This window comes from Marmota monax, unplaced genomic scaffold (assembly GCF_021218885.2).
Source record: "Marmota monax isolate L192 unplaced genomic scaffold, Marmota_monax_Labrador192_F-V1.1 WCK01_AAM20220418_F8-fsc00002, whole genome shotgun sequence".
Taxonomy (NCBI): domain Eukaryota; kingdom Metazoa; phylum Chordata; class Mammalia; order Rodentia; family Sciuridae; genus Marmota; species Marmota monax.
Window position 1 is genome coordinate 8,120,104 of NW_026693571.1, and position 24,604 is coordinate 8,144,707.

At 39.1% G+C, this 24,604-nt stretch overlaps 1 protein-coding gene and 2 non-coding genes across 6 annotated transcripts in view; all 3 read left to right on the forward strand.

Moving 5' to 3' along the window:
* The first annotated feature begins 1,790 nt into the window (after positions 1–1,790).
* The window catches only part of Elovl6 (ELOVL fatty acid elongase 6), a 119,936-nt gene continuing 97,122 nt past the window's right edge, over positions 1,791–24,604 (forward strand). The window contains exons 1-2 of one of the 4 annotated variants that reach the window (XM_058583774.1): positions 1,791–2,006; positions 2,162–2,282. In XM_058583774.1, coding sequence (XP_058439757.1) covers positions 2,194–2,282 — 89 coding nt within the window. In that variant the 5' untranslated portion in view covers positions 1,791–2,006; positions 2,162–2,193. Of the gene's footprint in view, positions 2,032–2,161; positions 2,283–24,604 lie in introns of those variants that run through there. The other 3 variants (XM_046458747.2, XM_046458748.2, XM_058583775.1) reach the window with 3 other exon arrangements.
* On the forward strand, positions 9,255–9,356 carry LOC124102783 (U6 spliceosomal RNA). Its single transcript, XR_006854982.1, has one exon. It is a non-coding gene; the product is annotated as a U6 spliceosomal RNA (small nuclear RNA).
* Trnae-cuc (transfer RNA glutamic acid (anticodon CUC)) lies at positions 12,847–12,919 on the forward strand. The gene has a single exon. It is a non-coding gene; the product is annotated as a tRNA-Glu (tRNA).

Sequence of the window (24,604 nt, forward strand, 5' to 3'; positions counted from 1 at the left end):
GATTAAAATTGTCATATAAGCTGCCAAACTGCTGTGCAGAGAAAGCACCAGTTTTCACCATCAATAACCATGCCTGTTGTGAATAATTTCTTTATTCTATCAAGCATTTATCATTTTTTAGAACTGTCCTCTTGAAAGGTCAAGATAGGAACTTATCTCTCATTTTGGAACAATTTTTTCTTTCTAACATAGGTAAGACCAATTCAGATAATTTAAACATAAATCCCAAATCCATTTTTAGAACATAAGCAAAAGACATTATATGAATAAGGACTATAGTAAACAAATGTGGATTTCTCAAATTACTTGGAAATTTATATGATGACTAGTAAGAATAATGAATTTAAAAACTGAACTCTTCTTAGACAAAAGGAATTCTTTCCTTGCAACATACAATAAGGCCTTTCCTGGATTTTCTAAGTCTCGATTCCTTTTTTATTTCCCTAATTTCTTTCATTTATTTAATCAATCATCTATTCACCTCACAATATTGATTGATTGCTTGTAGGCCCAGGCACTATACTAAAATATTTATCTTTCATCTGACCACACCCACCTTTGAGCCTAATTTTGCCAAGTGTTTTGGTCTGGGTCTTAACTCCAGAGATAAAGTCTGTAAGTGGATCTTTAGGTGTGTCAATTTATATATTAATATGCTAATCATCAAGTCTAGCCCTTGATTTATGTAACATCATATTGAAATTTTTTAACCCTGTCTCTTTCTTTAATTTCTTCTACCTTCCTCTTACAGAGATATTTATCTCAGTTCCCACTTTTCAGAGATTAGGGGCACCTAAATTTAAATAAAATACCCACTCTTCAGCCTACTTGGTAAGTGGGGTAAATGGACACCAGAGAAAAGAAATTGTGTTCCTTGGTCCTAATGTGTACCTAAGGTTAAATGCATGGGTTGCTGATTACTCCTTATTTTTGTTTACTATTACATCCAAATATTAGATTATTACACTTCCGTGTCTCATATTTCATTTCCCCCAACTTTTGTTGGGAAATGAATGAAGGGACCTAGGAAGCAGAAAATATTATTCTCTCCAGGAAAAGAAAGGGGAGTGTGTGTGGAAGTTGAGGTTAAAATGAGGATGCGGGGTTCAGCTGTGGTCAACATTACATTCAGCCCTCTCCTCAAGCATTATTCTTCTGTTCTACCTACATGTATAATAAATAAAGCAAAATTACTCATGCATACAAATAAAGTTTTTGCATTGGACCAGTTGGTCCAGTTCTATATGCTAAGTTCCTTTCCTCCTTTGCCTCTGTTCGTTAATTATCCCTCTCCCCCAACCCAAACCTCCACCTATGCCCCTCTGCTCTTCCTCCCACTTCCGGCTCCTAGTCTCCTTTGACTTTCGACCGTCCTCATCCTCAGCATCCCCTGTCTGCACGCGATTGAAGAGCTCTGCGGGCCAGCCGGCCCCTGGAAAATGTGAGTCAAAGCCAGAGCTCCCGGGTGGGGCTGGGGGAGGTTCCGGAGGGTCCAGCGGGGTCGCGGAGGTAGACCGCCTTCCCTTCACGTGCGATTTGAGAGCAGCCTGGAGATCTCCTGCAAGAGCGAGCTGGCAGGTTTTACTATTTCCCAATTGTTTACTCTCCAGGCTCGTGGGTCCACGCGCCTCCGGGCTGAGCTCCGCACGGCGAAACTTCATTTACAGGGAGGGCGAAAAGGCCCACGAGGTTGGGACTGAGGTTTGTGGGTGACCTCCAGGGCACTTCCTCCCTTTCCGTGCCCTTCCCCCACTCCTCCAACCACCTTCACGTAAACAAAACTGCCCCCCTGGGCGGGGAGAGGTCTCGCTCTTTCGCGCCCTCCCTGGCAAGGGGTTAATTTTCCGATCGCATGAGGGGGAGGAGATTTCCCTGTAGACGAGTAAAAAGCGTGATGGACAAACGTGCGGGCACTAAGACCGCAAGGCATTCATTTCCTCCTACTGTGGATGCGGACGCCGGGAGGAGGAGAACCCCAGAGCGAGGACCGGGGAGCCGTGGCACAGGCAATGCTCAACCCTGGATGTAGCTGTGAGAGGCTGGGAGAGAGATCGACTGCCGGAGACTGAGAGGCCGGGGAAGACCTAGGGGGGTGGGTGGGGGAAGCAGACAGGAGAGCACTCGAAATCAAGCGCTTTACAGATTATTTTATTTTGTGTAGAGAACACGTAGGGACTCCGAAGATCAGCCCCAATGAACATGTCAGTGTTGACTTTACAAGAATATGAATTCGAAAAGCAGTTCAACGAGAATGAAGCGATCCAATGGATGCAGGAAAACTGGTAGGTGATGCTTTCGCGTGATACTGTTCCCGGGAGCCCTGTGCGTCTCCCTGGAGTGCATTAATGTCGGTATTTCCCTGTCTGGGCGTGAATGGAGCGGTGAATCGCGAGCAGCAGCTAGCCAAACGCGGAGTTCCTAGGTCTAGGAGACACTGGGGCTGCATGAGCGCGAGGTCGGTGGGTGCCCTGTGTGAACCGCGACTAAGCAGGCATCTTTATATAGATTATATAACATAGAACATATATGTGTGCCAGGAGTGATGTCTGCGCGACAGGGAAGGCAAGAGAGATGCCACAGTCCGGATTCCCCACCTGTGCTACCTCCTGGCTTTTATCTAGATTTGGGATTTTTTTTTTTCTTTTTTTTTCTGCTTGGCCTCTCGCAACCGAACTGTGCAAAGCCATGGAGGGAGGACCCTATCGCTGGCTCTCTTTAACCCTCTCCCGCCCGCCGCCCTCGGCTCTGGTCCTTGCTTTCTCCCCATCCCTGGTGTCCTTCCTTTCTCCTTGCAGCTCTTCTACTTCACTGCTCTCCTCTGTCTGCCGCTCCCCAGCCGGATGCCTCCTTTCTAGGACCCCTTTCCCCACGCGGATCCCTTTCCGGTTTCATAAAGAGACTGGGGGTGGAGGGGCGGAGAGGAGGGGACAATGAAAACTGTAATAAAAATGAATGAACCCGAACGAGTGGAGCCACGCCATTATTAAGTTTCTGTTTTACGGAAACGCCTTTTGGACACACTCACTTCTAATTCAGTGCGAAGCTGCTGTTTGGAGTCCAGGCACACAGATTAGAAACCCCTCGGTCTGAAGAGTCCTTGGGAGATCTTACACAGAAAAACTTCACCTCGGGAAAACATCTTTCCTGTTTACTGTGTTTCCTCCCCTAGTCCTTTTGAAAATCCCTGTGTGGGAGGCGATCCTGTGTCACCTTGCAATATTTAATAGGGGAGGTTGAACTCAGCTTGCTTCTTCCTCTTAGACTGAGCTGTGGCAGACGTTTCCCTCCTTCCCTTAATCCCGGGTCTGGCTTTCTGTAAAGTGCAAGCAAAACGTTCCCCGTAGCTGGGCAGTGGCCGGCCGCCTCCTGGGGCTTGATAGTGGAGGGTCCTACCCTAGGGGACCCGGGGCTCTGGAGATTCCGCCGCCGCGTGCGGAATCTGCCTTCCCTCCCTCCGCTCATCAATGGGAAACTGGAGACGCTGGCGCGCTCCGGGCAGGGGCGGGCTGGTGCAGTAGGAAGGGGTGCCGCGGGCCACTGCCTGGGGTAAGGGGTTCAACTTATTCTCTCTCAGTCCCCCGGAGTCGCAAATCGGAGTCTGAAGGCACGGCTGCTACTCTCCTCTCACCTCCGGGCAGGCGTGCAGCCTTAGTTTTCAACCCGTCGGCCACCGGCCCACTGGCCATTTGCGGTCACATCCGGGCGGAGCCTTCCCCCTGCCCGCGCGCGCCAGCAGGGCTGGGCCTGCCCGGGGGCGGACGCCGCGTGCTCACTCGGGCTGCAGCGGGCTGCGGCTTGGCTGGTGGGCGCCGTGGGCCGAAGGCCCCCGGGCTGCGTCCGGTCACACTGTATTTTACTAGTGGAGCGCGAGCTGCTAAGAAGGACGGGAAATGCAGCAGGCACGGGGTGGGGGGCTAGGTGCCTTCCCAGGCCACCAAGGTAGAGATCCCCGGGGCTGGGTCCGAAGGTGGTTGTATACCGCGACTCCGGCTGTCGTTGGAGATTAGATGTTAGGAGACCGGGGCATTTCGGGGAAGCCGAGCCCCCTCGTGCCCCGCCACCTGGGTGCTTCCTTAGTTGCACTTCCTCCTCCGGCTTAGAGGGTGGCGCTGAAGGCAGGGAGGGGGCGGTGACCCAAGCCGGCGGACGGCGGGAGAGAGCTCCTGGCCGGCTTAGGGCTCAGGTCTTCTCTGCAGCCGTTTTTCGTATATTTTCTTGCTGCACTACTTGTGTTCTCCTCCAGTAGCCCCGTGTGCTCTACATTTTTTAATGTTTGCTGTGCCCATGACTGGGTGCCTCCTGGTTGGATCTGCCCTTTCCGGAGTCGGCTTCCCCTTGCCCTGCGCTGATTCCATTCACTGTTAGCCCTTTCTTATACCACCGCGGTCGATACTGCCTCTTATTTGTTTGTTGCTTTTTCTCTAAGGCCACTTCCTATGCCTGTCCCAGGACCATTTCCCGCCTCTTCTCTGCGTTCGCTGAATTAGTACTCACAGGACTGAAAACAGCAAAAATGCACCAATCTGTTTGCCTGTGAAGCCCTTACCACTGTTTCCTCCTGGCTCTTTATCTGTCTTCTGGCAATATCTTTTCCTGGCAATTATAAATTTATATACGTGGATATTTGCCTGCCCTCTACCAGACCATCAGATCTTTAGGGTACAATCTTTATTCCATTTTTGATGTTTCAAAGCACCTGATAGATGCCTGGGAAATGCTTATCCAGTGATTTAAATTAAAATATATCCAAGATTTAACATGCTTGTCCTTCCCTTGCATTTTCAATCCATGTTATAATCAGTTTGTGATTTTTCCCTTCCTGCTGCCTTGTTTGTTAATTTTATGTTCGTGAATTGCATATTACAGTCCAAGAGCCCTGCTGGCAGTTATACCTTTCTTGTAACTCTTCTTGACTCTAATTGTCTTGCTTTCTTCTTTTACCCCAGTGCATTTCTCCCATTATCCTGGTGATCCAATTTTAGAACTGTCTTTACCCCTCCAAAACAGCCACAAAATCTTCAGATAGGTGTATAAGAAAAAAATTAAGATTTTTTAAAAAGAATTTCCTTTGTTAACAGAAGGGCATAGACCCTTTTGGGGAGGGGGAAATTTTAGGAAACTACAGAGTCTTAACTTTCTCAGACCCATTCTCTTAAAATGGTTTAAAATAACTTCTGGAAGAAAAACACCATGAAGAGAAGCTTCTACCCTGTCTTTTTTTTTTTTTTTAATATTTTGTTTTTTAGTTGTAGTTGGACACAATACCTTTATTTTATGTGGTGTTGAGGATCTAACCCAGCACCCCCCATGTGCTAGGTGAGCTCTCTACCCCTCAGCCACAACCTTAATCCCACTACCTTGTCTTTTGAGAATTTATTTGTAATTGTCATTAAAAATCTTAGACATAGCCTCAAACAAAACTTACTAATTTAGGGAATTAGAATGTTTCTGTCATAAATGAGCTCAACAGGCTTTTGAAGAATTGTGAGAAGGGCCAGGAATGGTGCTTTGCCTGTATTTTGGCTGAGCTAACTAGCATCATTCAAGAGAATCTAGAGTAAGAATTTGTTAAATACACTCTATAATTCCGACCTGCTAACTTAGCAAACATTCAGGGAATGGGGCCCTATTTTTGAAGTGGTGTTTTTATATATTTTAAAGGGTTGGACTGACACAAGTCTATCAAGTTTATTGCTTTAATGTTTAAACTGATATTCATTGGCCTAGACATGAAGTGAATACTGTAGGTTTTAAACATTTTTGTATCAGGGGCTGGGGTTGTAGCTCAGTGGCTGAGTGATGGCCTCACATGTGTGAGGCACTGGGTTTGATCTTCAGCACTACATACAAAAAAATTTTTTTGGTATCAAATAGTTTCATATATAATAAATTAGCAAAAAATGGGAAGTAATAAGTATATCCCTGGAGAATCATCCTGAGGCACATCCTAAAACTACATGTCCAGTTAAAAATATCTTGAGTAATATTATCTGGGTGAGAGTTTCTTACATGAGGTAGAGGAAATTGCCTGCTTTTAGCTCCAAGTAGTGTTTTTGAGTTCCAATTTTACACTGAAAAGCCCTTGTGATTTTACAGCATTGAAAATAGAGACACATTGTTCTTTTATGAGATGTCTGGCCTTTACCTGTTATTCTCACTAATAGCTGACTTGATTCGTAAGTGCTGCTAGCAAGGGAAAAGATTGGTAAGGCAACATAAAATTCATTGAGTGAGAGGGAAAGCCAGGCTCTGCTTTCTCCTCTTTCAGCAGCCTGCCAGGTTTGTGCTAACAACAGTGGATGCTAGTTGCTCCAGTTGTAATTGTCTAGCCAATGATGATTATCTTCTGATGTCGGCTGACACAGTGTTCTCCAATAAGAAAGCAGGAGGCCTGTGCTGACTGCTGTAACATTATGTATGTGAGGTGACGTCATCAGAGGGCTTGCCTAGAACCTCATGAAACCCTCCCCCCTCTCCTGGCATCCTTCACACATCCAGCCTTTCAGTGCTTTGTACTTTTTCTGACTTTCTGCTCTCTTTTTTACTGTGGTGATGGTTATAAAGAGTTTATTGTTTTTATATTCGTAGTCTGTATTATAAAGTTAGGAGATAGAAATTTCTAGAGTTAAATTTTGTCCTTACAGAGGGAAAACTTTTTATTCACAAATTTGATTTTACCAAAGGAAAAAATGGCAAGAATTTAAAAGGAGTTGCTCATCTATATATCCTTTCTTATATATGAGGTTTGGAAAGTAACAGAATGTACAATTTCAGGATTCAAGAGCTAGAAAGAGCATTATAATGTTATATTAGTATTTTATTCAAAAGATAGCAATGTAAGGCTGATGAGACTTTTCAAATGAAGGCATAGTACTAGGTCATTACTTTTCCTGTAATGAGAATTGCTTTGAATTGCTCCCTTAAATTCACCTGTGATGTGCTGCATGCATCTTCCAGAAATATTGCTGAAAATTAGTGCAGCCTATGGCCACAGAACAGAATAGGCCAGAGTTTCATTTAGTCATTATTAGCATTACAGCAAGTATGGCTTGGGTCAGCTGTCTAGGAAAATACTGTGTCCATGCTATACTTGTTATATTGTTGCCACCTACTTTGGAGACTCACAGTTCTTAATATTTTTAAGATTAAAAAGTCTTAAGTGTGAGGAATTCAGTGTGTCATCCAGTAAATTTTAGAAATCACTGGGATCATATGTGGTAGGTTAAGAGCAAAAAGCCAGAAAATGAATAGAAAGGAAAATGTGGTCTATGTTGTGATCCTTGAAAATAATAAAAAAGTTGTATGGGAACTTTGATTTGATCTTTCATGTATCTTTCAAGAAATGATGTATAGGCCAGTGGCACAGGAGGCTGAGGTAGGAGGTTCGCAAGTTTGAAGCCAGCCGTAGCAACTTAGGGAGGCCCTGAACAATTTAGCAAGACCTTGTCTCAAAATAAAAAAATAAATGAGTGGGGATATGGCTCAGTGGTTAAGAAAAAGAAAAAAAAGAACGTAAAGAAATGATCTATATTCTTGTGATCCTTGGTTCTGAGTTCCAAGAATAAGAGCACCTTTACTTAGATTGTTTTGTAACTATATTATCCATTTCTATGTGTTTGCATTTGTTACTATATGGTGAAAAAAATCTTTACTTAGGACGTCTTGTTAAATTAGCAATTTGTGGTATCCTGAAGATTGCTTCTTGTATTTATTTTGATGCTTCCAAAACTGTTATGGTACATTAGGGATCCAATTCTAAAGTTGACCACTCTGTATCCAAGAGTTGCTTTGCATTATTCCTTGAAAAGGAGAGTCTTTCAGCTCAGGTAGTGGAAAAGCTATGAACAAGATGGAGACTTGGAAATACTTAGGAAGGCATAGAATAGCTATCTGATTAGTTGATAGCCAAGAAAGTAAAACTAATAGTATGGCACTATTATGACAATTCAAGAATTCATCTTCTCATCAGTGATCTGGAATCTTTTAGGTCCAGATAATTAATTTTCTGAAATTAATTATCCAAAAATTGCCTTGATGATTTGCTTAATTTTTCTTATATAGGGACAGGTGAGCTATTGTTCTGCCCTTTATTAACAGGAACCAGACATCAGTCCACAAGATTTGCCTCACCTCTCTCTCTGTTATTCCCTACCTCAAATCCACCTGCTTCCTTCCATTTGCTTTCCATTTATCTTTGTTAGGTGAGTTCAGGCATTTACTTAGAAAAGTTACCTATACCACATACAGCATTCCTGTTGATAACCCTGGGAAATCTGAATGAAAACATAGCTTGGCTTTATTGTAATGTTAAGGCTCATAGCTTAATTTCTTTTCTATATTATTGTAAACAGGCAGATACTTATGTGTAATGTTGAAGTAGGTATTCAGAAGACTTTTTGTGAGGGGGAGTCTACTGGGGATTGAATCTAGGGGTTCTTAGCCACTGAGCTACATCCCCAGCCCTTTTTAAATTTAATTTTATTTTATTTAGAGATAGGGTCTTGCTAAGTTAATTAGGGTCTTGCTTCCTATTTATGTGTATGTGTGTTCATCATCTAGGTGAATGTCTGGGCTCTTCTTCCTTGAAGCCTCCTGTCTCAGCTTCCCTTCTGCTGGGATCACAGGTGTGTGCCACCGCATCAGAGAACTTTTTTTAAAAACAGCATCTCCAATGATTTATTTTATAGGTAGATTACCATTTTTAAAAAAGCTTTGCCTGCTAGTAAAAAAAAAAGAATTTGTAATTTTAAGTTTGTTGTACAAGAGTCATCCTCAAAACATAAGACAATATAAGTCTTATCTGAGTTAACACCTATGTATTTGTTATGGTTCAATTCTTTTTTATTTTTTGGGGGGGATGGGTATTGAGTCCAGGGGTATTGTATCACTGAGCTATATCCCTACACCTTTTTATTTTTTAATTTTGAAATAGGATCTTGCTATGTTATTGAGGCTGTCTTTGAACTTGCAATCCTCTTGCTTCAGTCTCCTGAGTTGCTAGGACTGTAGGTGCGTGCCACCATGCCTGTCATGATTCATTTCTTCTTGATCATTCATGATTTTTAGTTTTATGTTTCTTTATTCCTAGTATATTGGAATAGCAGGGTCTTTTAGAAAACCTTTTATTCATTCATTTATTCATTTTGAACTTTTTGAAATTTAACTTTAAGCCTGTACTTTGTACAAAAAAGTGTACAATTAAAAAAGGCTTGTATTTATCTCTGCTGAAATAAATTAGATAAAATGCTGCAGATGTGCTCACTTTGGCAGCACAGAGACTAAAACTGGAACACTACAGAGATCAGCATGGTCCCTGCCCAAGGATGAAACGGATTTTTGAAGCATTCCTTATTTTTTAAAAAATGTTGAGAAAAATTAGTTATGTGGCTTGGAGGCAATTTTACTGGATAGATAATCATTCATGATTTTCTAGTACAAAAGTATAATAAAATAATTCTGTTACCTTCAGGGTTTCATATATTAATTTTTTTTCTTTCTAAAACTTGTTGAGAAATTTCTAATTGTAATATTGTAGGGACAATATTGATACAATTGTTATGAGGTTTGTGATCATTTATTTTTAGTAAAACAATTACATTTTCTAAAAGATACATTTAAATGTTTTAGCTTAATCCTTAATTTTATTAATACCTATCCTTGCAGCTAGTTTTTAAAAAATGATCTTTTGAATTTTGAAGCTGAGTTTCTGAATTGGCTACTTGTTAATTCTTATGCAGAGTATAGAGGATCATTCTTTGAGGTTGACTGAAAAGATCAGTGAAATGCATGTTTACCATTTTTCTCTTTTAGGAGAGCCCAGACACTCACCTAGATGATGAACACACATACACGGAGATGTGCATAGCATATGTTAAAAGTGGCTTGAAAATAATGAAAGTAGTGCCTATGAAAGATCATGTCTTCTCCATTTCTTGCTTCCATAAAAACATCTTGCTGAGCTGAACATACTTTTCTAAAATTTGTTCCAAAATACTTTCTACTGCTGTGTCATTAAAAAAAAAAAAAAGGACTAGTTAAATAATTGACTTTAATAAGTTTCAAGCTACAAAAATCAAATATTTAGCACTTTAGGCTTATATCAATTATTGTTGAATTAAAAGAACTTCCATATGATTAATAATTGCTGAAACCCTCAAGTTTTCTTGTCTTTGGACTCAATTGCATAGCTCCTTCCACAAGCTGCTAGGCCTGCCCTAACTGGGGTCATTGACTTTTATAGGTGAAGTGAGTTCAGTGAAATTGAATGCTTCAAAGCTAAGAATTTCATGATACTGTTTTTGGAGGCTCAATGAAAATAAATATATAAATAAATAAATAAGTCTGATGAAAGATTTGTTCTGAAACTTTCTAAGTATCTGAGACTTCTGTCAAAGTCTATGAGTGCCCTTAGCATTTAAGGTCTGGACTAGCAGTGTTTTTCGTTATAAGAAGGTAAAAGGTATTTTACAAGAAAAATGTGTCCTAAATATTATCTTCTGCAGTTTCCTTTCATCTTTATGACTTTTTAGTATAGACTTTGAAGATCTTTGAATGTAGGGTACATTTTCTTCATCCTGGAGCAGTGATTGCAAGCATTCTTTTAAAAGGTTTTTGGTTTGTTAAGTCCCCACAGCCACCCTTCTATGTATTATCTTTTACATCTGTCTGGGCTCTGTCAGGGATAGGCCTGTTGGGACAGGAAAAGGAGAAATGGGCTCCCAGCCTAAAGCTTGGATGGGGACAGGAATCACCCAGGCCCCAATCATTCCCTCATTTGAATGCTAATAAATACTCAATCAGTCAAACACTGCACTTGGAAAACTTGGCTGCCTTCAAGCATTCCTGTGGTTTTAGTCCAGAGAACCACATCTTGAATCATAATTGTCACTAAGTGGATCCTGAACACTTAAGGCTAGAATAACTCCAGAAAAGCCGGTATTAGCTTTAGTGGGTATCACAAACAGTAAACTGTGTAAATACTTTAATCATGAGGAATTACTACTTTCTGAATATCACTTGTTTAGTATCTGTCAACACTTTTATAATCACAGAAAGTCATGACACCTTTGATGTTCCTATCACAAAACATTCTCAGTTTGATTGAAAACAAACCATGGCGCACAGATTTGGAATATTTCTTACAAAGCTTCAGCCTGTGGAATGATGTGTGCCTGCTTCTCGGTGATGTTCACCTCACATTCTCAGCATGGTTCTAGACTCAGGGAGTCTGTGTATCCATCTGGCACTACCAGTAGCCAGGCTTACCTTAGGACAGGCTTTAGTAGTTGCTGGTAACAGCCACCCCCTGTTGACAGAAAAATATGTGTAGGTTGGGAATCTCCCTCTTCTTGCAGGTCAGCTCCTACAATGTGAAGACTGAAAGAAGACTTTTTTTTTTTTTTTCCTAATGGTTCTGGCGATGAAACTCATGCCTTGTGTAGGCCAGGCAAATGCTGAGCCACCAAGCTACATGCCAGCTCTCTATTTCCTGATTTTAAAGTGAAAAAATCATTACTATAGGACAAAGAAATGAGGACATTAAAAATTGTAAAGTTGTTGGAAAGAAAACTCTTTTAATTCTTACCCAGAGGCAAGCATTGCTAGTTTGCCATGTCTCTTTCTCAGGGTTTTCGTATATTTAGATTATTTGCTACATAACAACATATGTTCTGGAGACCGCTATGGGCACTTGACATTACATACTATCTCATCATACTTTTCTATGTTGCTTTTTTCCTCTTTGCACAGTAAATATTTTTTTGTGTGTCATAAAAACCATAATCCTCAGTGGCTACTTAATGTTTTATTATTTGGATTGACCCACTCTCAGTGCTGAACACATTGAGGTGCTAATGATTTTTTTTTTATTTGGAATAATCCCCTGAAGTTCGCTCTCTCTCTCTCTCTCTCTCTCCCCCTCTCCCTTTCTCTTTTGGTGTATGTGTGCCTTTCTCTTTATAAGTAACCCGTAGGTCAATACCCTCAGGAGGAAAAGTGGAAACAGAGAAAGGACATCCTCTGTTGGCTTCAGCCTACACAATATGATTACAGGGAGATTATTGCTGTCCTATATCTGAACTAATGTTTTATTAGTTGCTTTAACTTTTCAGGTTTTTACAGGTGTGGCAATGGGTATTCCCTGTGAGATGGTAGTGAAGTGGTTAAGCCCATGGACTGTGGAGCCAGTGTGGCTGGCTCACATCCTTGTTGTGCCATGTAGGAGCTGAGTGATCTTTGGCAGTCTCATTAGGCTCTCTTCTTTTGGTCTCCTCTTTAACTTGGAGCTGATTACAGTACTGCTGTTAGGGATGATGAAGATAATGATAAAGAAGTCAACCAGTCTACCTGAGCTGGTTGTGAGGCTTAAATAAAATATTGTGCATTGGAGTTTTAGAAACCTTTAGAACAGCGCCCTGCACATTTTTTTTATTTCACCATTATTCTCATCTGCACCAGACATTATGGGATCAAGACAAAAGTGGGAGATTAGATGGGATCATAAGTAAATTCCTGAGGTGACCCAAAATGGCCATATATCAATCTGCAAATAACATGAAAAAGAGCCTCTCATGTAGGAGCCACCATGAAAGTGGGCCCCAAGGGGAACAGAGAAGTATGACACCAACTCTGCCTTCAAGAAATTTACAAACTCCTTTAAAGTTCTGCAAGAGAAAACATTGTTCATATAAATGTGGTTTAGGGCTGGGGTTATGGCTCAGAGGTAGAGCGCTCGCCTATCACACGTGAGGCACTGGGTTTGATCCTTAGCACCACATAAAAATAAATAAATAAAGTCATTGTGCTCTTCTACAACTAAAGGAAAATATATTTAAAAAGTGTTGGACTGGGGATATAGCTCAGTTGGTAGAGTGCTTGCCTCTCATGCACAAGGCCCTGGGTTTGATCCCCAGCACCACCAAAAAAACAAAAAAATGTGGTTTACTAAAAAGTGTGGGGCCAGTTTTATTAAACACATTTTGAAACTCTTTCAGAAGCTGTGTTTTGTCTCAAAGCCACATAACAGTGTGAACTATAGGCAGCCCTAGTAATAGACACTGATTACAAATTTATTTTCTATAAAACACCTAAGATTGTCTCAAGTAATCATTTATCGAGTAAAAGTATACAGTCTTTGTATGCGTTACACATAGAAAATAAAAATCACTCTGTCAATTAGTGAAATGATAGTAGCTAAAAATGTAGGGATTATGAGTTTGCAATGCTATGCTTCAAGCGAGTCCTTGGTTATTGTTTAATAATTCTTTTGTTTCAGTGACAAAGGCCTGGCTGTTGTGTTTATTAGTAAAGTAAAATAGGAGACCATCACACCTTTGAAATGGGGAGGAGGAAGCTTCTTCCATCTGTATTCATTTCCCTACTGGCTACTGGTTCACTCCTGGAGTTGGCATTGCGTGGACAGCTTGCTCTCTTTGTTTTCTTACTATTAGTCTTTTGTTTCGTTTGTTTCCCTGAGATACCAGGGATGGAACCCAGGGATGGTTAGCCACTGCCACATTCCCAGTCCTTTTAATATTTTATTTTGAGACAGGGTCTTGCTAAGTTGCTAAAGCTGTCTTTGAAATTTCGATCTTCCTATTTCACCCTGCTGAGCTGATGGGATTGCAGATATGTACCACCATGCCTGGCCATTTCTGGAGTTTTATAACTAGTCTCCAGGCCAGTAATTCAGAAGTTCATAAGTGGACTGACCCACTGGGCCCCTGTCAACTGCAGTGATTCCTGTTTCAGATGTCCCATTGCACATACTTAGGATTTGTGGTTTCAACACCCAGTGAAGCAATGCTCTAATTTTGACTTGGGTCATCCAGGTTCAGAGAACTTCATTGAGAATCCGCTTTTAGCCCATTCCACTCGGGATACCTCTGATTGCTTGAAGGTTCTTTTTTCCACTGACCTGAAGATTCTTTTCCGTATTGACTGGCAGGTTCTCGGTCCTCCATCCTCCATGAGTCCTAGTTTTGATTAGGGCTCACAGTTCTGACACTAACTGCATTTTCTTCCCCCACTTTCCCGTATATGAAGATGAAAATGTGGTGAAGAAAATGCAGTTAGTGTCCCCACTAACTTTCAGAAATAAGTTTTTGAATTTCTATTTTGGGAGTGCTGATAATGCTTCTGATTGTAGCACTTTGGTACCTGATTCTTCTCTAGTTCCTTGTAATTATTGAAATTCTTTTTCTACTGATAAGAGGGAAATGCAGGGCAATAAAAGTTTGAGGAAAATGCTTTGTCTTTGTGATCCTTAAGCAGGCATTTGGGCCAGACTCTCTGCAGTTTGTTTCCCCAGAATATGCATGCGCAGGTAGCATCCCAGAGATTGCGATTTAGCAGGTCTGTGGAGGGGTGCAGGTGGGTGGAGAAGCATTGCTCTGCTCTGGTTCTGCCCCACATTGTTTGGGGCTGTCTTCTTCAAACCACTGATCTCCTCGTCCTCAGTTGCCCTGCTCTCTATTATGTCATTACACAGATAGAGACGCAATTCAGCACCCAAGCTCCCCCCTCTCTCTTCTCTGATCCACAACCCAGTTGCCTGTGCTGTTTCTCAGTTACATTTCCACCTGTTCATTTCATTAGCCATGGCTGCCTTCTGGCCCCCATGGTTGCCTTGTGCCTCCTCTGTCAATGCCCTGACTCCCCCTCCTCTTCTGTAGTCTCCTGCATTGTCTAAGTCAGTCACAGATCTCATCCTGCCGCTCTAGTAGTGAAAAACCTTCAATGGTTTCCCACTGTCTGTTGGACAAATCCAAGTTATTTTAAAAGGTTTGAAAGGGCATTCAATATCTGGCTCCAGATTACCTTTCTAGTGTTACCTGTTGAAGCAGCCCTTATCCTACACCTGCTTATTCAGATTTGAATTCCAAAGTCTTTTTTCTTCCCACCCACTTGAAATCCTTCCTTGTGGTTTGCAGCACTTGGTTCATAAACAGATTACTATTTTCTCTTCTGGTGTTGAAATCAGTACCTACCACAGAACTTAGCATGGAGTTGCAGTCACTGTGTGTTGAGTAGATGAACACAGGGGTGTCTAGCTCTTCATTCACTTTCAAATGTGTCTGATTGTGTTATCCCCGTACATATTTTTATTTCCTTAAGTGAATCATGGGAGAATGTCCAGTGCTTTAAAAATACTTATTTTATTCTCTTCACTTAAATTTATTTTTAAGAGGAAATGGTATCAGTTTTGTGTGCCTGAAACTTAGTGAACTCTTGCTAATATTGGAATCTAGTAGGACTTTTTTACTTATTCAAGTCATCTCCTCCAATCAGAAAAAAAGTGACATAAAAAAAAGATTCCTTTGATGTGGGATAAGGAAGGGTGGCATTGCATGCATAAGAAAAAAGAAACTGGAAGAAAATAATGCCAAAATGGCAAAAAATAGTTGTGCAAAGGTGGCATTCTGTAATCTATTTATGTTACATTCTGGGACTGTGTGAGTTGGGTGATGATGGGTGTTGTCCTATTTTCGTTAGCTGTTATGTGCTTATGATTCTTATAATAATGATGTTTATTATAAGAAGATGTTTCATTTTACAATTATCTAGTGTCGGGTGACAAAATGTATTGTAAAAACAAATGCATTTTTGAATTACCATTAAAATGAGCAATACAGTTAAATGTAAAGGCAGTCTTTGAGGACACTGAACTGTACATTTTTACTCCAAATAAATACACTTTCTTAGATTAAGATAGAAATGAGCCATACTGTTGATGTTACGTTAAACGTCTTTCTCCAAATAATACATTAAACTGTGTGATTTTTTTTTTTTTTAAATTTTAAATAGGAAGGGGTCATATTCTTTAAGGGAGACTGATAAAAGACATTAACATTGCTATTTTTATGTAGGGCTCAGGAATGTGTCTAATGGGGCAAAGGTTCTCTAGGGGCAATAGTCATCTAATCTAATAGAGATAAAAGGTTAAACATAAACCTGTCCCTCGAGAGACCAAATGAATCAGATAATTGGCTCAGGGACCTGATGGCACCTGGAAACAGAGGCTGCACACATACCTGGAATATATCATCATCAGATCTATCTAGCACTGCAGAATGCCTAGGTGACTGTGTCTGATTTAGGGGACCTAGTGGGGTCTTGTTGCATTGTGAAACGAGGGATGTAAGGAGACAGTGTGCCCTGTCCAGAGGCTCTGGATTGAGAGACCCTGGTGTGTCTGGTCCAGTGAGAAGTCCCAAGAGTCTAGATGAGAGCAATGAATGGCAGGGCTTTTCCCAGGACTGCTTTGAGGAGCAGATCTGGTCAGTCTTGGGTCCTTGCTTTGGATTCTTCCAGACTTCTCTCAGAGAAATGAGAGGCGGAGGACTGCCGTCGAGTATACAGAAAACAAGGTTATCTGTTTTTTTTTTTTTTTACATCTTATTACCCTGTAGTTGACCAAGTTAGCCAGACTCTAGGAAGTTAGACTAAATCTAGAATTTGCCCTTTCATACTAGTCTCTTCCTGTCGGCTGTCCTTGTCAGAAAGCAGGGTACAGGTAGGGGAAAGGGAGGTTAAAGCCGAAAGTTCAAAATCCTTTGAGATATAATTGTTCAAAAATCTCTAAATGATTCAATGATGATCTTTTTGTTCAGTCCTCTGTCTAAATTTAGACAAAATTCCATTGTTCAGTTATAGACATCTTAATGATTTCTGGATGCAAGAAAACAAACTGTACTAGAGAATAATAAAATGCTGTTTTACACTTATAGAAAATAAGTGCTACAGAAAATTAGTCTTAGTGTAATTAATATTCTAATAAGTTCTATGCCAGTTGAATTAGTATAATTAATGTTTAGGTATATTAGACTTGATGTTTCTTGAAGAGCACTAAAATACTATTTCCTCGTAAGATAATTTTTCTTATAGTAAATTTAACCATTTAATATACTAAATATTTATGATTTCCTCTTGTAGTATGAGTAGAAAATGCACATTTCACTTTTCACAGGTAATTTTTTTCTAAGGGAAACATTTTCTTACAGAAATTTATTTTAAAAAATTTTAAAGTTAACTACCTCAAAATAAAGCATAACATACATTGTTTCATAGTTTATGGCCACATGTCTATATCTGACATGGAAATTATAGCTTACTAAACTTAAAGTGTTGTGACTAGAGCAATTACTGTGAATATGTAGATTCAATGCCCTTCTAATAGAAAGAAGAAAGATTATATAGTTGTATATTTGACTTTTTAAAATATTAAGAATTTTCATATCCTAATATTTAAACTTAATTTTGAAAATAATCTTCAATTTTAATACTAAGATGAATACTACAGTATTTAAAAAATAAACGGATGAGACTTATTTTTTTTTAAATCTGGCAAATGTTCATCGTAACCTTTAGTTTTGCTGTTACGGGAAGAAGAAATCAATGCACTAGCCTTAGATTTGGTGTTATTTCATATGGAGAATTCAGGCATGCCCCCAATTAAAAAAAAAAAATTTAAGTTTTTATCACATGGATGAAATAACACACCAATTATGGAAAACTATACCAATCAAACTAAAAGACTCATATCAGGTCCCGAGAAGTGAATTCTACTAACCATTGACCAAACCTCTAAAATTGAGACCCAAATAGACTTTTCCTCCTCTAAGTTGTTCTTGTCAGGTATTTTGGTCACAGTGACAAAAAGGAAACACACTATGGATAAAGAATAAAAACTCTGCCTCAGAGATTTGTGAGTTCATCATCTGAGTTAACATTCTGTAATTTTGTGGGGAATATTTCTTTCCCACAAGAAATTTTTTGCCTGGACCCCCCCACCCCAACTCCCCCCCACTAGTGCTAGAGGGACCAGGACAGAGATTCTAAAGCTGGGGAAATTTGTTTGTCCTACCAACTAATAAAACGTGGGTGCAACTTGATGCTTCCTTCAGGATTAAATTTTACTCAGTGGAAAGAACATAGACTTTTTTATGCTTGTGGTTTATTATGTTTGAGCTTGCTGTGATAGATCTAAACTGTTTTCCTTAGGTAGTTATAATAACAGCTCCATATGTCTTGTTGATTAGCAATATCTCGGATATTTGGAATGTTGTACTTTTCTAAAGTATCCTATAAATTATGTTTTCATTGATTTTAGGTGAGACCATCAATAGTTTGCCAGTTGTGTTCAAAAGTTAGCTTAAATTGGTGGTGTATTTTGTGTTTTTCATTTGAAAAATGAAAAGTATTATTCCTGTTTTCTTGTGAGTTCAGCTGAGTTTAGTGATTTAATATTTTTATCTGACTTTTTGAAAAAATATGCATATTGTTTTGATTTATTAGTTAAATTATGTGCATCTGTAGTATTGGAATTATGGAGATATACATATAATCTTTTATAAAAAAGATTTAACGTAGAGGAGTCGTAGGGTTCATTTTGCTAAAGCAAGATGTATACTGTCCCTGAAATAATTTTTAAAGGAAATAAACTTCTATCAATGTATACTGTCCCTGAAATAATTTTTAAAGGAAATAAACTTCTATCAGTTATAGTTTTTGCTTTCTATGAATAGGTATGGAACAAGAACTTTATTTTCTATGTACTATAGAAAATTTAGGAGAGACAATTAAGCATAAAGAAGAAAATAAATGTTACTCCCAGAGATAAATATAAACATTTTGATATAAATCTTTTTTTTGTTTTGTTTTGTTTTGGTTGGTACTAGGTATTAAGCCCAGGGGTGCTTAACCACTGAGCCACATTCACGGTCCTTTTTATATTTTATTTTGAGACAGGGTCTTGATTAGTTGTGGGCCTTGCTAAATTGCTGAGGCTTCTCTCAAACTTAAAATCCTCCTGCCTCAGCCTCCCAGATAGCTGGGATTATGGGCATGTGCCACCAACCTTGGCTTGGTGCAAATCTTTTCAAACCTTCTTTCTACCTACCTTTATATTTCTATTTTTAACACAAATGTTATCACAGTGTTCACACTGTTTTTCTGTAGTCTTTTTTTTTTCTTTATAAAATAGAATGGTTCTTTTTCTGTTTTAAATACTTCCTGCACTAAACTGTAAATGGTGGAGTTAACATTTTTTTAATTTAATGCTCTAGCTGACACATGAAAATTTTGAGGAATGTGTATTACTCTTGTATATTAGCATATTATTATCTAATATTCTTAGAAGAATTTTTCTTAAGGAAAAAGAAAACTAGTAGCTTTGAAAAATACAAAAATACATTAGAGTGGTTTTAATTTGGACCAGTGGAATAAAAGATGCAATAAATTTCAGGTTATTCCCTTTATGGATTATGTCCTATTTTCATCAGTTTGCTGTTCAGAATTTACTTGTCAATCGAGGAACTCTGTCAAGATACTTTGAATTGCAAGTAACAGAACTTAATTAACTAAGGCTTAAAACATAAAGATATTTGATTATTTTACATGAATCTGGTTGGAAGCCTCTGTGGTTATTTAGTGGTTTAATAATGTTGTCAAAGATCTAAATTCTTTTATTTATTTTTAAATTTTTAAAATTTTTAAAATTTTATTTATTTTTTATTAGCTACACATGACATTACAGTGATCTTGGCAATTCATACATTTGAATCATTGGGGTATAATTTCTCATAAAGATCTAAATTTTTTCGTAGTTTCTGATCTGCTATCCTTAATCCATTTTTCTTCATAGTCACAATATGGCTGTCATATCACCACCCTTCCTGCGCCAGTCTCCCAAATAGAACAGAAGGAGCAGTGTGCACAGGAGCCTTCTTTTAGTTCTCTTCCTTACCAAGGAGGAGCCTCCAATCCAATTTATACTTAGTAAATTTATGTAAGGAGTTGCACTTATTGTTGGTTAAACTTAATCTCTGGACACGCCTCACTTCTAGACCATTCAATGGCAAAGATGATCGAGAGACTTCTTCACCCACCCTTAGGCTGTTCACTGATGGAGACACTGACTGCCTTGAGATCATCCAATCTTGCTTTGGCCTTTAGGGCAGGCACATTGCCTTCCGTGCAGAATTAGGTAAAGTCATTCTGTCCGTGGAGGAAGGGAAAGGTTGGGTCTAAGGTGCCTCTCCACCATGCTAGCTAGCATACAACCATGGGCATGAGAAGAAAGGAAAGATTTAAGATTGATGTAGTCAAAATCATCTTGGTAACTTTTTACATGATTTCTCACAAACAGAATGGTCTGATTAAAAAGTAGATTTATTAATGATGATTTATTCCTGGTAATGTTAAGTGTAAGTTATTTTTAAAATGAATGACTCTTTTATCTCTAAAGATAGAGCTCTGTGTGTGAAAGAATCATGCCCAAGCAACATACAAATAAGGCCTCAAGAATAGCTTTACATATGACCTGACCAGAGGTCCTTAAAACTTGACCCAACATTGACTAAGCATTGGGACCACTGATATCAGAATATGTCCTTCGACCTTAGGTATATCAGAAAGTATCTCTTCAACCTTAGGATTCTGTTTCTTAGATCTTACATAGCCTACCAAAGCAGGGTGCTGTTTAGACTATTTGCTATTAATGTCTCTGCTGATTCATGTAACGCAGGACATCGCACAGAGGGCCGTGGGATTACAGACTGAGTGTGACTCCAGGACCAATTTTCTTGGATTGTAATCTTTGTTTAGTCATTTACTGGCTCTGTGATGCCGAGGGGATCATGTGTCTTCTCTGAACCTTAGTTTCCTTGTCTGTAAAATGAGAATAATATTATTGACCCAATAGAGTTGTTGCATTGACTAAATGAATTAGTATATATATAGCATTCACTTACTGTAATAAGTTTTAGTTAAGTCATCAACCTTGACATTAAAGGGATCAATATTTAAAGTTTTACACAGTATCTTCATGTTATCTCATGGTTTCTGTACTGCAGTGCTTTGAAGTAGAAATTTTATCCCTAAACTATGGGTGAACACATTATACGTTTATATCTGGATTGTGAATGAGTTTAACTGAGGTTCAGTTTCTAAATTTCATTTTATTTTTGCTGCTGGGGATGGAACCCAAGGCCTTGCACATGCTAGGCAAGCTCTACTTCTGAGTTATATTCTCAGTCCCTTCTGTTTGTTTTCTAAGTTTCTTTCTTTCTTTCTTTTTTCTTTTTTTAGTTGTAGATAGACTCAATACCCTTATTTTATTTATTTATTTTTATGTGGTGCTGAGGATCGAACCCAGTGCCTCACACATGCTAGGCAAGTGAGGAGTCGCACTTATTGAGCTACAACTCCAACCCCATGTCTTTTTAGTTTTTAATTATAAATTTTATTCACAGTGTAAATGGGAATTTTAATACTTGTGACATTTATAAATTCTTAGAAGTGTCCTAGGAATTCATTGTACTTAATGAGAATAATTGTTGATTCACTGCATTAAGCTCTCGGGATTGGTTTAGATGCATAGATATTCCAACTTGAGGTAAGAGTAAAATCATAGATGAAGGTCATAGTATCATTTGTGACAGTTTCCTGGCCTTTAAATTTCCGCCATATCTATGCATTTTGCATCTATCTTCTTGCACTTAAGTCCTGAAGGCCTGATGGGCGTAGTGTAGGAAAATCAGACTCATTTTGGTGAATATGTGTTGATGCTCTGGGAGTATTAAGCTCAGTGCATCAGGGAGAAACTAAGGCCAACAGAAAACTTGGTAAGCATAATCTAATTTAGTAGGGCCACATGCAAAAAAAGATACCATCTGCATTATTTTTTCTTTTAATTCATGTTCAAAACGTAACACTGATTTTAAGTGAGACCCTGTCTCTAAATAAAATACAAAATAGGGCTGGGGATGTGGCTCAGTAGTTGAGTGCCCCAGAGTTCAATTCCTGATACAAAGAAAAAAAAAAAGTAACACTGATTTCATTACAAAAACAAATATATATGTGTATATACATATATATGTATATGCATGTATATATGTATTTTCATTTTATTATGAAAATATACATATATATATGCATATATGTATATATATATGTCTGTGTGCATATATGTGTATATATACACACAGACATATATACACACATAGGTTGAATGGCTTTACATCCCAATATTTTAAGTCTTTAAAAATTTGCATTGAAGATAATGCTATTTTACCTTATTTTTTCCCAAAGCATTTAGCAAAAGAACCCGCCAGTTAATCAAGACATTTTTTTACAGTTCAGGAAGTTGTTTTGGTAAAGTACAGCCAGGGCTGAGTGGCATAAGAGAGCAAATTGAATTACCAAATTGATGACCTCCTGTGCAGATGTAGAAATCAGATCTAATAAAGTTTTATATGATAATCTGGAGTCTTTTGAAATGTATTAGCTGTGAGTTTTTTAAGTCAAGAAAATGGGTGTTTGTGGGTGTCACTAAGGGCATTAGAGAACTTGGAGGAGTTATTGCACCCCTAGAGCAGATTGACCTGCTGGGACCATGTGGGTCTGCTTCTTGTTGTTGCCCATTCCTGTGCCTTAACAGTGGTGTGCCCAGGTCCATGTTGATTCTCAGGCTTCACTAGGTCACACCCAGCAGTCTGTTCTGTCTAGGTGGTGAATTGGGTCAAAGGTGCTATTGGAATATAAAGATATGCAGATGAAGTCAGTGGAGCACCATTAGGGTGATAAGTAGTGTGCTTTTGGTCTTGCTTACACAAACCTGTATCACTCAGCACTGGGTGTGTCAGAAAGTGTCGCTCAACATACACCTATATGAGAAGTCACTGTGACTTTAAATTCTACTTTTCCTTTTGTACTTAGGACTTGAAGATAAAGCAAGTTTGAGAGACCCAGGGAATATTGTTGGGTTTCATGTATTTCCCCTGAACTCTGCAGCATAAAACTCAGATGCGAGGTCCTTATATCCCAGGAAACATAAGTCTCTTGCCTCCCTAGAACAAAACAAATAAACAAAACAGAACAAAACCCTTTGCAGGTTCCAGGGTACAAACAAACAAACAAAACTAGCATACATTTTAAGTACTTGAGGCTAATACAACAAGTATTTATTTTTGCCAGCATTTATTTTTAACTAAGCATACTCTAATGACATTTCTCAAGAGGAAAGGTACCCATTCAACTAAGCAACCCGTATCCAGTATGGATTCTATCCCAGAATGCTCTTCCTTGCCAGGGTCCAATTCATGGGTCTGGAATGGATTAGGGCTGTCTGCTTCACACCCGTGTATGTACCTGCTGCAGGGAGGTACAAGCGATTCCCATTACTTGCAGTTGTTGTGTTCTCTGAAGTGGCTGGGAGCACTAAATTAGCACACACTGAACCATTGCTCCCAGGGGATACCCAGGGTTAGTTTCCTGAAGTTTCTGGTCTTATTTTTGACAATGAGTCAATATATAGTCTTGGTTTATATGTTCTGTGAAAGACATCTTATTTAATGTATTTTATTGATTAATTAACATTGAACTCCTAGCCTACAGCACTGTCACTCATGCATAAGTGAAGCTTATTTAATGTGTGTATTTCTCTGTAAGGCGCATGATGGTCGTCTTGAGCTTAGAATGCTGCACAACATTTTGGCACTGGGGGCCATTTTAAATAGCAAAAATACAGAAAACAGAGAAATGCAAAACTCTTGGGACTAAGGAGATGATAAAAAAGGATATTTGTTTACAGTGTGAGATCCAAAACAAAGCAGAGCATCCTCTTGTTTGACCCCCGCTGGGAATGTGCAGTCATGGATAACCCAAATTTGTAAAGGCAGCTTCCCTAAAATTCTTTCCCACAGGACACTGGAAGGCAGCTTTCTTGTCATAGTGAGAATTTGTCTTTTCAAATTTTAAATCACAAAGCATCCCTTTAAGATTGGAGATTAAAAATTTTATTCAAAGAATTAGATTAAAAGAAGTCTTATCGTTTCTGCAGAGAATTGGGGAAAGGGTGAATAATTCCAAATACACACACACACACACACCATACACACACACAGACTTCGTCCTTTGCCATTGTTTTATAAATGTGGAAAGAGATTGGAGTATGTTTGTTGGAAATTATGAATAATGCTTACCTAGAAGTTAAGGATATTAACTAATTGTGATGAGCTTACCATGTGCTTTATGAACATTAACTCAATTCCCCATTTTAGGAAGGAGGCTTTGTGTTTATGTCCTGCAGATAATAAATCTCAGGCACAGAGAGGTAAAGTAACTTGTAAAAGGTCACAGAGCTGGTAATCAGCAGAGCTAGGCTTCAAACTCAGGCAGTCCAGGTCCACACATTGTGCTGTGCTCCCTTTCCTGCCTTGATCCATGACCTCAGCACCTGTTGGGAAAATTATAGGAAACCATTTTCTAAAAGAGTAGAGTAGGATGCTGGCATGGGTTCATTTTGTTATAGAAGGCTCAGACCCATGGAAATGTGAGCTTGCAGTTTTTGGAAAAGTTCTGATTGTATCTATTGAATTAGATTCTTATTCTATTAATTTAGCAATAACACACACATACACACACACAAAAAATACAGTTAGGAAATGCTGATTCACTCTTGAAAAGTTTTATTTTTTTGAATACCCTCTTATGTTCACTTAAATTTAGTTTCTATTCATAAAGTGAAGTGAAGGCAAAACTCTACTAACACAGTAATCTTAACTAATAAACACTACTGAAGCACACCTCCCAACTGCAGGTAAGC